Source organism: Amblyraja radiata, chromosome 27 (assembly GCF_010909765.2).
Source record: "Amblyraja radiata isolate CabotCenter1 chromosome 27, sAmbRad1.1.pri, whole genome shotgun sequence".
NCBI lineage: Eukaryota > Metazoa > Chordata > Chondrichthyes > Rajiformes > Rajidae > Amblyraja > Amblyraja radiata.
In genome coordinates this window covers 26,251,655-26,266,998 of record NC_045982.1, presented here as the reverse complement: position 1 = coordinate 26,266,998, position 15,344 = coordinate 26,251,655, and the positions used below count along the sequence as shown (strand labels likewise).

Genomic DNA, 15,344 nt, shown 5'->3' with positions numbered 1-15,344 from the left:
TTAGTGATTCTAGGTCTACATCTTGGTTTATTGGTCTTTTTGGTCTTGATGGAGGTGGTTACTGGCAGTTGATACTGTTGTAAACATCCTTGACTGGAAGCTGTGCAGCAATTGAAGGGCTTTCAGTCAGATGTTTGCAGCTGTTGGCTGCTGATTGCTTCAGTGAATCCTTGGTGCTCAGGAGTTACCTGGCCGCAGAACCTGCTTCCCGACCTTTGTCATCTACAGGAAAGCTGACTATTTCCGAGGTCCAATAGTGAAAAACTCCAACTTAGCACAGGTTCAATAAGCATTTGTCTTTTCCCTTTCTCCTCCACTACCTCACCTCATTTCCCAGTGCCGACACTAGTTCACTTTGTACACCTCTATATGTGGGGCCTTTTACAGTGTTTGGCATTTGTATCACTAGTCTAGCTGATGAGTTGATTCTACATATTTCATTTTGAAATCTGTGAATGGGAGAATGAGTCTGAGAACGGTCCCGACCTGAAATGTCGCTCATTCCTTTTCTCCAGAGATGCTGCCTGTCCCGTTGAGTTACTCCAGCATTTTGTGTCCTCCCCCAATTCTCCCCAATTCTCTCGCCTGACCCACTGAGTCTGAAGAAGGGTCTCCACCCAAAATGTCAAAATTTCCTTCGCTCCATAGATGCTGCCTCAGTTGCTGAGTTTCTCCAGCATTTTTATCTCCCTTCGATTTTTCCAGCATCTGCAGTTCCTTCTTAAACACTGAGTTATTCCAACACTTTGTGTTCTGCTTGCTTCCAGATACAGCTAAGATTCTCAATGCAATGAGTCACGTGTGTGTGTGTGTGTGTGTGTGTGTCCATTCAATGGTAAACACTTGTATACCAACGTATCAGTGATCCATGTGTAGGGCTTTGCTCCATAATTCAGGTGCATTTGCTATCCATTAATTGTTACTGTAATGTTCTTGTCGGTTTCCAATTTTAGATAAGATTCCTTTGAGCATAGACAGAGTGTGGGGCGTTTTGTGAACAACAGAACTGAGTTTTGTTGTTCACGCCTATTAAATTGGGTACCAGTACTTGGGCCCACAGACTCCACTACATATCATGATTCAACACCTCGGCAGTTCTCTCTAATACTTCAGTTCTAATAATTTGCCAAAAGTAGAAATGTGGCACTGAGCACCTATGTATAATAAATGGCGCCTGTGGTTCACTACCACAAGTTCAGAAGATTTGCCTATACTGCTGGTTATAGATACATAGACAATAGGTGCAGGAGTAGGCCATTCGGCCCTTCGAGCCAGCACCGCCATTCAATGTGATCGTGGCTGATCATCCACAATCAGTACCCCCTTTCCTGCCTTCTCCCCATACCCCCTGATTCCCCTAGCCCTAAGAGCTCTATCTATCTCTTTTTTGAATGCATCCAGTGAATCGGCCTCCCCTGCCTTCTGAGGCAGAGAATTCCACAAATTCGCAACTCTGTGTGTGAATTTTTTCCTCATCTCAGTTCTAAATGGCCTACCACTTATTCTTAAACTGCGGCCCCTGGTTCTGGACTCCCCCAACATCTGGAGCATATTTTCTGCATCCAGTGAGTCCAATCCCTTAATAATTTTATATGTTTCCGTAAGTGTCCTCTCATCCTTCTAAATTCCAGTGAATATAAGCCCAGTCGCTCCAATCTTTCATTATTTGATAGTCCCGCCATCCCAGGAATTAACCTCGGGAACCTACGCTGCACTCCCTCAATAGCAAGAATGTCCTTCCTCAAATTTGGTTATCTTTCTGTTTTTCTTGCCTGACCGTAAACACAGTAGGATTTGCGAAATAAAATGTTGCTGATGTGAAATGAGTCACACGCCATCTCTGCCATTTCTCTAACTCTACATTTGTGCATACTTGGTTGCACTGTCTCAGTAGATCACAAAATTAAACAACTAAGAGATATTGCCATTGAGGGGGCAACTGCTCAGAAGTATCCTGAACCGAAGCGTTGCCCATCCATTCCTTCCACTGATGCTTCCTGACCCGTTGAGTTCCTTCAGCGCATTCTTTTACTCAAGATTCCAGCATCTGCAGTTTCTTGATCATCCTATATATTGACTTCTCCTCATAGCACTGGAATATTTTCAATTCTTGCGATGATCTAACTTCCTTTTAAATTGTTGTTAAAATATGATTATTTTGTTTTATATTGTCTGATTCTTAATCTTCTATCAATAGAAACAGTTTTGCTCTATAGTCCCATGGAGATATTAAATATTAGATGTGCCATGAACTTCCTCTTTTTCCATCGAGGACAGCTCATGGAGTCAGAGTGGAAACTCCCTCTGAAACTTTCTTTAATTAATCTGTTTTGAACTTGAGTTATCAATCTGATGTCGTCTTATGCTTTATTTTGTTTCTGTTCTAATTCACCCTTATTGTTTTGATTATCCAGGTTGCTTTGGCAAGAATTGCCACACAGGTTCCACCCTCGTGGGAATTTATTTTCATTGCATCTGAATGATCTCCACCTTAAGGGCATTTTCTCTCTACACCACTCCAGTCATCTCAATCATTGCCACTCCCTGAACCAATCTTCCTTCCCTTTTCTCAGCACTTTGTATGTGGGGAAATTTGTAACACAGTCTTATCCTATTTGTTAGTGGCATGCCAATTTGGTTATTTTTTCCCCAGATCTCATCAACTCTTTTGTAATACTTCTCCAGATGTTGCAGCATGTTCTTAATATTGTTGATACGTTGCTCGACAAGTTTTTATTTTGAAAACAAGATCTGTTAGATTCTAAGGCATAAGCATTATTGTGAAATGAGGTCTAAGACTGTGTGTATGTCCCACAATACGATGACAGCAGTGTATCTAATGGGGATGTACGGGTGAATGGCTTGTGGTTTCTTGCCAAATTTTCATTCGCTGGCGTATAATATGAATCTTGATGGTCGTGCACCTGACCTATCTGAAGATGAGGTTGAAAGAAATGGTAACTGTAGAATGACAGCATCTTTCTCATGCTTTGACACTAAGGTACAAAATCAGAAGTGCAGGGTATCAGTTCAGTGAACAGAAGTCTGGATCAAGGCGCACTGAACTGCCGATACTGGAATCGAGCAAAACACACAGTGCTGGAGGAAATCGGGGAGGGTGGGTTCAGGCAGTATCTGTGGAGGGAATGGACAGGCGATGTTTCGATCGGTTTCACGTGTACAAAGGTACTTTGAAAAGATTTGTTTTGAATGCTATATAATCTGGTTAGATAATACTATACATAAATACATTCAAACTCGAGTACAATAGGTAGAGCAAAGGGGATAAGAGAGTGCAGAATATAGTTATAAAATAAATTTGAAAGTGCAGAGTGATCATATAGTACGATTGTAGATCCTCCTCAGAAAAGAGTCGCCACCAACTTGCATTCCGTTGAGACCCTTCAGACTAATTGGCTCGCTGGTGCTGCCGATCTTCCCAGTGATTACTGATATTTGTAGGGCATGTTGCTGTTCAGAGACAGACTCACTGGCCCGTGCTGGGAACTGATTCCAGGTGAGACAGTGGTGGGCATGCTGCAGCCAGACTGCTGTAACACCCATTTGCTGATGTGAGATGCAGTACAGGGTTTGCCTGTTGCCGCAGCTTTCATGTAGACACCTAACATCTGCCTGCCTGCACATTTGTTGGCTGCTTGGGGTTTGTTGAAGAACGAAAGTGCTTGCAACAGAAGAAAATGTGAGGTTGTCTACTTGAAGTTATTTTTTAGCAAGCAGGCTTCAGGGAAATTCATGAATTGAAGGAAGTCAGACTTGAATTTCTGTGGCATTTTTTGTAGCTTCAGAAGCTCCAAGGGATGGCGGTGGAACAGCAATGGAACAGGTGTTTCTGGGAATAATCCAGAAGATGCAGGATCATTTCATTCCAAAGAGGAAGAAAGATTCTAAGGGGAGTAAGAGGTGACCGTGGCTGACAAGGGAAGTCAAGGACTGTATAAAAATAAAAGAGAAGATGTATAACATAGCAAAGATGAGCGGGAAGCCAGAAGATTGGGCAACTTTTAAAGATCAACAGAAGGTAACTAAAAAGGCAATACGGGAAGAAGAGATGAAGTATGAATGTAAGCTAGCCATGAATATAAAGGAGGATAGTAAAAGTTTCTTGAGGTATGTGAACAGAAAAAAAATAGTTAAGACAAATGTGGGTCCCTCGACGAGAAAAACAGGTGAATTTATTATGGGGAACAAGGAAACAGCAGACGAGTTGAACAGGTACTTTGGTTCTGTCTTCATTAAGGAAGACACAAATAATCTCCCAGCTGTACTAGGGGACAGAGGACCTAGGGTGATGGAGGAACTGAAGGAAATTCACATTAGTAAGGAAATGGTGTTGGGTAGACTGATGGGACTGAAGGTTGATAAATCCCTAGGGCCTGATGGTCTGCATCCCATGGTATTCAAGGGGGTTGCTCTAGAAATCGTGGGCACATTGATGATCATTTTCCAATGTTCAAAAGATTCTGGATCCGTTCCTGTGGATTAGAGGGTAGTTAATGTTATCCCACTTTTCTAGAAAGGAGGGAGAGAGAAAGCAGGGAATTAAAGACCGATTAGCCTGACATCGGTGGTGGGGAAGATGCTGGAGTCAATCATCAAAGATGTAATAGGATAGCATTTGGATAGCAGGAACAGGATCGGTCCAAGTCATCATGGATTTTCAGTGCCCTCCATAATGTTTGGGACAAAGACATGATGTTTATGTCCCAAACATTATGGTGTCCTGAAACAGGTGGACTATGTATAAACACAGCTGTATTTTCTACATGGTGAAACCGAAATGTATAAAAATGGCCTTTATTAAAATCCGACAATGTGCACTTTAACCACATGTGATTTTTTTTCTATTACAAATCTCAAATTGTGTAGCGCAGAGGCAAATAAATAAATGATGGGTCTTTGTCTCAAACATTATGGAGGGCACTGTATGTATTTAAGTGTTTTGCAGCCAATGGAGCACTTTGCTCTGTAGTCAGTGTGGCAGTGTCTAAAATATGGCATCCAGTTTATATATCGCAAACTCTATGGCAGCTGTGTGGTAATAATCAACATGCTTCTGTGATGTTAGTTGTAGGATAAACATGACCAGGGCACTGATCACGTTTGAAATTGTGTCCTGGGACTTTGCTCCTCTTTGAAATAATGTTATGGGATCCTTATCTATTTGAGAGCATTATTAGGCATTTCTGACGATCCTGCATTATACAGGTCCTGCAGCTCACCACAAGCATACCCGCCAAGGGCAGCAGGGTGGCACAGCTGGTAGACCTGCTGCCTCACAGCATCAGAGACCCAGGATCAATCCTGACCTTGATGCTGCCTGTGTGGACTTGCACGTTCTCGCAGGTTTCCTCCGGGTGCTCCGGTTTCCTCCCATATCCCAAAGACGTGAGGTTGTAGGTTAATCAGTTTCTGTAAATTGCCCCTAGTGTGTAGGGAGTGGATGCAAAAGTAGGATAAAGTGGAACTAGTATGAATGTGTGATCAATTGTCGTGCCTGTTTCCATGCGGTATATTTTTTTAAATACTGACGATCACAATAAAAAAAAAATAAAAAAATTTAAGTTTAAATCTTTGTAGTGGGGGGGGGGGACATGATCTCTTAGCCATGGTCAGAGGGAAGGCTACTGCTTCCAGGGGTGTTTGTGCACTGAATGTTATAAACAATTATAGTGGCATGAATACATCAGAATTTGGCAAAAATTATGTATCTTTTTAATCCCATCTGTGATATTGTTTTTGTGAAGTACCAGCAAAAATATACTAGAAATTCAAATCATAACAGAAACTGGTGTAATTGCATGAAAAGTGGGATGAAGCAATCTACTGAGGTTAAGAAATTTGTGTCAGTGTTCCTTTGCCTGGAAACGAGTGCCATTGAATGCCTTGAGTGCCTTTCCTTTCATTCACTGAACTGCATGCACTGTTTTTTGTTTCCGGTTGTGTAATCTCCTTTCTTCTCGCTCTCATTTGAAGCTTTAATATTGGTGCAGAGGAATCACCATCCCGACACTGTGGTCTAGTGTGTAAACATCCTACACTCTCAGCTGTGAGCTGAGCGAGCTGGGAGAAGGATGTTTGCTCATTCTGCCACAGACTGAGCAGCAACAAGCCATCAAAGAGAACACATGGATTGTACTCTATCTGGTAGGGGGTCTGTTACCTTCCACTGACAGAAGCACCAAGCATAACGGGGTAGGGAGAAAGCCTGTCCATGTTGGAAGTATCTGTTAAAACTGATGACACAATATGAATAAATGGCTTAATTGATTACCAATAAAAGCATCCAAATGCTGCAAAAGGCTGAAAATTAAGAGACCAATAATCAAAACCAGATCCCTCCTGCACTGTGTGTTCATTCTCTGGATCTCCCTCAAAGAAGGAACTATATTAACTAGTGGTTTTGATCTTGCAAGTGGGCACCAAAATAACCTTGGACATCTAAAGGATTTAAAGGACATCTGCATGCGTTAAAATCACATTTCAGGATTAACACAGGCACCTGCTGGTGTGGGTGGAGTTGGCAGGAAGAGAGTGTGCACTATCATATCACTGTGTGCTGGCAATATCACAAGAAGGAAAATGCACAAACGGCCTGGAAGCAGGTGAGTGAAGAGTAAACAGTATCCAGCGAGCACACAGTTATTCTGCCTCTGAGCCACCATTTTCCCTATTTGGTACTGCCTGGGAGAGAATCCAATGCTTAATGCCAGCCAGTTACCACAAGTGATGAAGCCAAGATCTGTTTGTTGGAGAATGAGGAATGGCTGGTTTGATCTGCTGATGCTCTTGGAAATACACAAAACTGCAGATGCTGGCATCCAGAATAAAACACAAAGGGCTGGAGTAACAGTGGGCTAGGCAGCATCTATGAAGGACAAGGATAGTTGACATTTTACATTGAGGCCCTTCACATCTTGATGTCTGAAGAAGGGTCCCAAAATATCACCTGACCATGTTTTCCAGAGATGCCACCTGACCCGTTGAGTTACTCTAGCGCTTTGTGCTTGTGCACCATATTGGGGGCATAATCCATGATGTGGGTATCGCTGCCATATCCCACTACCACCTTCAGGTATGTGAGATTGTCTAGCTGAAAAGGACAGTTAGTAATATGCTTAATTTTATATTTAATTGTAGAATAAAATGCCTTTCATTTCAATGGCAATGTCTTGAACAATGGTAGCAAATATTCTTGCATCAATCAAGTGTACTTTTTTGTTTTTTTGTCTCACAGGAGGAAGTCCGCCAGGCAGTTCCAAGCTCTGAGCAAGTGCAGTACTATTTCACGTTGGCCCAGCAGCCCACCACAGTGCAGGTACAGGGGCAACAACAAGCTCAGGCTTCTGGTGGCTCAGCCATTCAGCCAAGTCAGATCATCATTGGACAGGCACAGCAGGGCCAGGTAGGAAGCACGGAGGCTTCAAGAAGCAGCATAAGACTTTTTGGTATCCAAAATTTTCCCACTTATAATCGAATTCCTCAGCTCACCAAGAACCCATAGCGTCTTTATTCATGAATATTAAATGTAAGTTCTTGTCTCAAGGGAGATTCAGTGACCTTTGATTCTCTGGCTTGATCTAAGACCTTGGATTCATTCTATTTGCTAAACTTTGGAGCCCAGCAAAGAGCAAGTTTAATTGTCTGTGTTTTTCGCTGAGCAGCAGGAACTCTCTTTGCCATTTGAATATACTGTATAGTTGAGGTTAAAACCATAGCAAGTATATGAATGCACAACATTTTTCTTTGGCTCAATATGTCTTTCAAAATATGGTTCAGAATTTAATTTTGGTAGCTCTTCATTTTTTCAATTCATAATAATGCCACATGCAAAGAACTCTAAATGTTAATTCTTGCAACGCCCCTTATAGTAAGCCCAGTAATTTACAGGTCACGGCAGCATGTTACATCAGCATATTTGATCCTTGCTCTAATGCAGGGGTCGGCAACTTACGGCCCCAGGGCTGACTGCGCCTTGTAACCCGAAATCCGAAGGGGAGGAGAGTTCCTTTCCACAGCATGTGGGGAGTCTGGCCCGGGTCAGCACTGCCTGGGCTGCACAAAATAGCAAACTTGGCTGGGTCGCCAGTGGTAAAGTTGCAGGGAAGGCAGGAGCGTTGAGAAGGTGGGGATCGGGGATCGGGGATCATACAACACATTCATTCACTCAGTAGCTCGGGCGGTTGCGAGCGGGAATATACAGCGGAACCGGCCACTACCTCAGCGCCTTCTGCTGGCCCGCCAGCTAGCCATGGTGTCCTTTGGCACAGGCGCAACTGGTGGAGGTGGTGGTTGGAGGGTAGCAACTGGGCAGAAGGCTGGCTGCTCCATTCCGGGCATGCTCCCTCCCTCGCTCCCCCTGGTTAAGTGACAATAAACGCGAAGTTGATCATGAGGGTTGTTTCAATACCAGTGTCTCAAACTAATTCCTATGTTCAGCAGACATCATATTTCTTAAATATATAAATATGTCAAAGGTTATTAACTATGGCGACAGATGTGGCCCTCCAACCGTTCACAGACATGGGACCCGGCCCCCTATGCACAACAAGGTTTCCGACCCCTGCTCTAATGGAACAGAATACTATGCCGTGTGTTACTGATTAGATATGCTGGTAGCGTGCATTGGAATTGCAGCATTGTGTAATTGGAAATGTTGCATCTACAGGTGCAGGGAGCCACTGTCCAACAACTGCAGCAAGTGCAGGTCGCACAGTCGCAGACGGCAGCAACAGCAATCACGGTAATTTGTGACAGTGGGGACGCAGCATGTGTACTCGGTGTTTGTGCAAGGACTTGTCTTTTTGTTCACATCACAAAAATTGTGAATTCACACGTGAATTCTCTGCTTATCTCGCATCTTGAATTCCTTTCCTAAACTCTATCTCTCTTGAAGACACTCCTTAGAAGGTGCACTCTTAACTTTTGATTACCTGCCCTAATGTCTTGTGCAATAAAATGTATTCTGAAATTGATCCTGTGAATGGAAATGCATATGCATGCAAAATGCTGCTGCCATATTGTTCAATGTAGTGTATGATATTGGACTGAGATTTAGGCTGATGGGGTGATAGCTCTAAAAGCAAAAATGTGTATTTCTGGTTGTCTATGTTAGATTGACAGCCACCAATTGATGACCACCTTGGCAATGCGGTGAAACAATGTGCCTCGAAGTGTAAGAAAGAGCAGCATAATTTCCAACGCCTTTTAGCAGACTGTGTTCCTTAAGATTACGTGCCAAGCTGCACATATTGGAGAAAGTACAGATGCTTTCAGGGCCCTTGTTAGTCCTGGTTTTACAATGGAGTCATATCTCAGAACTCTCAGCTAATACCAGAACCACGCAGGCATTTCCATACAATCTAATCGACAGTAATCAGCACTTTGGGGAAAGCATTACCAAATTTAAATCATCTAATTTGAAGAAACTAACATTTTCAATTACATTTTGGTAATCTTGCAAAAGTGAAGAATTTTACAGCCAATGGATGACAGAGCCAGCAAATAAATGCGAATCCTACTGTATGTTTGACTTGGAACCAAGTTGCTCATTGACATAAAACCAGAGCATGCTGAAATGCACAGCAGGTCAGGCAGCACCCGCAGAGAGACAAATGGTGTTAATGTCTTGCCTTGATGATGTTTCATTAAAACCTTGTTTCAGTTCAGTGGCCTTTTGATGAGCATCTCTCCAGAGATGCTGCCTGATTTAAATATTTTCAGCATTTTCTGTTTTAAGAACAAAAATATGCAAATAGGATTTGCCCATCGCTTTGCTTTGATACCCTATTCCTTTACTAATCCCGCATCCATCAATTCATTTAAAAATCAAAATTTCACCATCTCTAGTACTTTGTTTTTGAGTATAGAAATTAGGTGCAGGAGTAGGCCCTTCGAGCCTGCACCGCCATTCAATATGATCATGGCTGGCTAATATCTGGTCAAATTAGATTGCCTGACTGGGCTTCCAACCTGTGCATGTAAAACTCCTTTATTGCCTTCAAGTAGAATTGCGCAAAAAGGCCTGATCTCTGCTCGTCGTGTCGGTAGACTTGGATATCACAACTGTCAGAACTATAACAAACCCATTCAAATCATTATGCCTGCCGTGTAGAAACAAAGAACTACAGAAGCCGGTTTACAAAAAAGGACCCATGGTGCTGGGGTAACTCAGCGAGTCAGGCAGCATCTCTGGAGAAGGTGAAGCAGAGTGAAGAAGGGTCCTGGTCTGAAACATCACCTGTCCATGTTCTCCAGAGATGCTGAGTTCCTCCAGCACTTTGTGTCCATGCCAGCAGTGTTGTTGTTTTCAAGGATTTATCCCGATGATGATATGCTCTCATTTTACCTCTGGCCCCCTTGTCAATTGCATTGTCAGATTAATTACTGAATGCAGTTTTGCTCTATTCACTGATTGTCAATAGCCCTCGGCACTTCAGGAAAATCCAGTCTGCTCAAATGGAACCTGTGCATGCTGATGGGTGCAGAGTCTAACCAGTCCTGGCCAATGTTTTATCTCAGCTGATGTATGAAAACAAAGCCCTGAATTCCAGCGGCTACCTGCCAGATCCCCCAGACTTGAAAATAATTCTGTTTATAGATTTTGTTTGTATTTTTTGTGTGGAAAATGGTTTACAGCATGATCAAACAATTGTGCAACAAGAAAAAAGGACCCCACCGTTTCTTGCCCATCCAACTCAGTATCCCGTACCTGCCTTCTCCCCATACCCCCTGATCCCTTTAGCCACAAGGGCCACATCTAACTCCCTCTTAAATATAGCCAATGAACTGGCCTCAACTGCCTTCTGTGGCAGAGAATTCCAGAGATTCACCACACTCAGCGTGAAAAATGTTTTTCTCATCTCGGTCCTAAAAGACTTCCCCCTTATCCTTAAACTGTGCTTGTTCTGGACTTCCCCCTTATCCTTAAACTGTCCTTGTTCTGGACTTCCCCAACATCGGGAACAATCTTCATGCATCTAACCTGTCCAACCCCTTAAGAATTTTGTAATTTTCTATAAGATCCCCCCTCAATCTTCTAAATTCTAGCGAGTACATGCAGAGTACATTGCCCAGCATTTACGATTGTATCCTTCAGTGCCTTGTCTAGTTAAAAGTATGTCTCAATGTCTCTTAAATGTAGTAATTGCATCTCATTCAACCACCTTTTAAATATGTAGGAATTGATTGTTTACAAGATACAGCATGGAAACAGGCCCTTCGACTCACCGAGTCCACTCCGACCATCGATCACCCGTTCACACTAGTTCTATGTTATCCCACATTCTCATAGACTCCCTACACATTAGGGGCAATTTACAGAGGGCCAATTAACCTACAAACCCCACACATTTTGGGGACGTGGGAGGAAACTCATGCGATCATGGAGAATGTGCAAACTCCATACGGACAGCACCTGAGGTCAGGGTTGAACACAGGTTTCCGGAAGCTGTGATGCAGCAGCTCTCCCAGCTGTGCCTTGGTGCTGCCTTTAACGTTAGTAAGTGTGGTTAGTTGTACCAAGCTCACACAAAAAAGTGACAATAACCACAATGCACTCAAGTGATTTTTGGTTGAGAGATAAAGATTGCTCACTACTCCATGGAAGCTTGCATTCTCCTGAGATTAGCTGGGCCCTTGGTTAGGTATCTCATCCTCTCTAACAGCACAGTACTTCCTTGGGTATTGCATTGGAATATCAGCCTTGACTTTCGTGCCAATGCTTCTGTAACTTGGCTTAAACGTGTATTCTATCACCTTCAGGGTCTGAACCACTGCTGACACTGAACCAGAGTGATACAAGATGCATGTGTTTGCATGGAGTGTCTGGGATGGAGAACAGGCCAGGTTCACAGTGGGAATGTCCAGAGCATATTTCATGGAGATTTTGTATCACTGTCATAGCACATGTTGTGGGAACACAGAAACTTTAAAACTGCTTCCTAAGTTGTGCATGGTTTTGAGCAGAAAAGTAATTGCTGCTTTGCTTTGTTGCAGAGTGCCCCAGTGACGATGCAGGTTGGCGATGGACAGCAGGTGCAGCTTGTTCCTGCACAGAACCAAACGCAGCCAGCTCAGACCAACTCGGTGCAAACCATGCAGGTCATGCAGCAGATCATCACCAACACCGGCGAGATCCAGCAGATACCAGTATGCACAGCTCCTTGGAACCACTTGTAAAGTTATCAAATACAATTATTTGTGGAAACTCTTTGTTTCCCCAAATGTGCACAGCAGGACGAAGGTTTTGCGATAGGCTGTAGGTACAGGAGATGAGATTCTGCTCTCCACTGTCACTTGGTGATGCCCCAAAGCCTGAAAGCACCTTTTAGTCATTTTCCAGAGTGGTGAAGGAGATGCAACAGTAGACAGAATAGTTTATTCTTCTGGGTTCTAACCTCACTCTCAACGCCACCCCCACTTTCCTGCCATTCTGAGGTTTTTGACTGAGCTCCCTTGCGGGAATGCATGAAAAAAATAAATGGAAATTCTTTACAATCTCTAGAAGAAATAAGCAATACATATATTTTGGATGTGTAAATTCTGACAGAAAATAAAGATTAAAAAGCTTTATTACAATGTAAAATGAGGAAGTTATATTTTAATACTTACTAAGAGTAGAAATATAATTTGAATAATCTTTACAATGATAGAAACACTTTTCAAGGAGTGTAAACATGGTGGTGATGTAGCCAACCTGTGGAGTGCTCCCTCGAACAACGTCAGTCACCAGATTATTTGAGGGAAGTTTTGGATGGGACATAAGGATAGTTCCCTGGTATTCTTTGGAATAATCTCATGGATTATTTTAAATCCTCATGAAGGAGATGACCAGACCAGCTAAATCTTGAGCCTCTGTCAGTGTGGCACTCCCTGTTTAAGAAAGAACTGCGGATGCTGGAAAAATCTAAGGTAGACAAAAATGCTGGAGAAACTCAGCGGGTGAGGCAGCATCTATGGAACGAAGGAATAGGTGACGTTTCGGGTCGAGACCCTTCTTCAGACTTTCCAAGTGTTCCAGCTAGACTTTTTTCTTCAGTCTCAAATGCAATTTGAACCTATAACCTTTTGATTGCAGAAGTAATTCTTTTACTAACAAAGCAACAGTTGGAACGAAATAGACACAAAATGCTGCAGTCACTCAGCGGGTCAGGCAGTATCTGTGGAGAAAAAGAATAGGTAACGTTTCAGGTTGAGACTCTTCTTCAGAAAGGTCTCACCCTGAAACGTCACCTATTCCTTTTCTCCAGAGGTGCTGCCTAACCTGCTGACTTACTCCAGCATTTTGTGTCTTATCCTCGGTGTAAACCAGCAACTGCAGTTCCTTCCCACACGGGTGGAACAAAATGTTATATTGAACAAATGGTAAAGCAAGCACTGTGATCTTTCTGAAGAATAAACAACAGAAATGATCTGAGCATCTTATTAATACAGGACCAGTGTGAGAAAATATCTTGAGTTGAAAGTATAGATGCAGAATTGGTTGACTAATAACATGGGAAGTAAAACCAGTTAACTGCTCTGTAGACTCCCGAGCAGAGGCTAGCCTATAGCCCAGAATATAAATTGGGAAATGGGGGCTTCAAAGACTGGTACTGCAATAATCAAAATTTTAATCCTTGTATAGATTGGACAACCTAAATTTGCAATTGGGGTGTTGAAGAGAAGTTGATGGCGTATTCTGAACAGTTTCAAAAGATATGCTGTGAAACTAAGCAGAGAACTGGATAAATTAAACCTGGCCATGTGTAATGATACAGGATGGATTAATGAACTCTCAGTGAAGGATCCTGAGGAAGAATGATTATTTCATGATAGGATGCAGTGAGAAATAGTTTGACAGTGAGAAAATTGACTCTGAAATATCAAGTCACCTCCATTCACCCCTGCCCCTTTCCCACTCCTTCCAGCCCACCCAGTTTCTCCCTTTGTCCACTTTTCCTTCTTGCTTTTCCCGTAGCAAGTATTTTTTTCCTTTCATCCTCCTCTTGCAGCGTCTCGACGTGAAACACCAGCAATCCCTTTGCCACCACAGATGCTGCTTGACCCATTGAGTTCCTCCAGCTGTTTATTGCTCCATAGTTTTTTGAGTCTGAAATTAATGTCTTAAGTTCAAATCTTTTCACTCTGGTGTGAAGATTGAGTTGGCTAAGGTGAATTGGAAAATATAAAGACAAAATGTGCGCTGTGATTTAAGGGGATATTTTGCAATTCGCTGAGGAGTCATATTCTATTAATCTTCTCAACCAAAGTTAAGGATGGAAAGAAAGATGTATAATATGATTAGATTGGGGAGAAAACATTAAAACCAATAAAGGATGAGTAAAAAGATAATGAAGGAGAAAATCAATTGAGACTATGACGGTAAGAAACATAAAACAGACAAAAGGAGTTTGTGCAAATATATAAAAATGAAGGTAGCCAAAGGAAACATTCATTCCTTAGATGTCACAGGAATTAATAATGGAAAATAAGGAAATGAGACTTTGCATAATTTATTGTCACCTATCTTCAAGTATATGAAAAAAGGTGGGAGAAAAGATGGAACAAACTCAAATCAATAGATATTGATTGTGGCAAATGGAACTATGGTCTTGAAACGAGTGTCTGCAGAGATTATTTTTACGTTAGTTGTGATTTTCCAATGTTTCCCAGAATCTGACATGGTTGCTGCAGCTTAGAAAAACTGCAGATGTAACGTTCCTTTTCAAAAGAACAATGACAAAAAGCAAGATAAACAACAGCGCCATTAACCTTGTACACCATTGATAATCCATTATAAGAAGCAGGTTATCTACAAAATGATAGTGTTATAAAGAAGAGAGAATATAACTTAATTTTAAGGAAATAATGTTTGACAAACATTGGGATACTTTGAGGATGAAGGGTGGATGAGGAGGTACCTGTTATTAAAATCTGACAATGTGCACTTTACCCACATGCGATTTTTTTTTTTTCTATTACAAATCTCAAATTGTGGAGTAATGATAAATAAATGATGGGTCTTTGTTCCAAACATTATGGATATTATAAATAAAATAAAGGGAAGGTTACATACTTAGTTTCATATACTAACCTTATTCATTCAAATCCTTCAGGGCAGCCATTCCCTTTAATTCTGGTCATATCAATTGAGGGTGAATGCTATATGTTACAATTAGTAGTGACATCCAAGCAAAATCAAAATGCGACAAAAATCTGGAGAGCTGGGGAAATTAGATTATTCACTTTGATACGAAAAAATGGAAAAGCATGATATTAATCAAATGGAACATGACTGTCAGGGTGTTCTCATTCGTGAAGCACCTGTTGGCCATAGCTACAGG

General features: G+C 42.1%; 1 protein-coding gene across 3 annotated transcripts in view; it reads left to right on the top strand.

Moving 5' to 3' along the window:
• Positions 1–15,344, top strand: part of nfyc (nuclear transcription factor Y subunit gamma) — a 77,013-nt gene that overhangs the window by 42,739 nt on the left and 18,930 nt on the right. For 2 of the 3 annotated variants that reach the window (XM_033045505.1, XM_033045506.1), the window contains exons 6-8: positions 7,256–7,423; positions 8,687–8,761; positions 12,016–12,168. In XM_033045505.1, coding sequence (XP_032901396.1) covers positions 7,256–7,423; positions 8,687–8,761; positions 12,016–12,168 — 396 coding nt within the window. The remainder of the gene's footprint in view (positions 1–7,255; positions 7,424–8,686; positions 8,762–12,015; positions 12,169–15,344) is intronic. The other variant, XM_033045507.1, reaches the window with a different exon arrangement.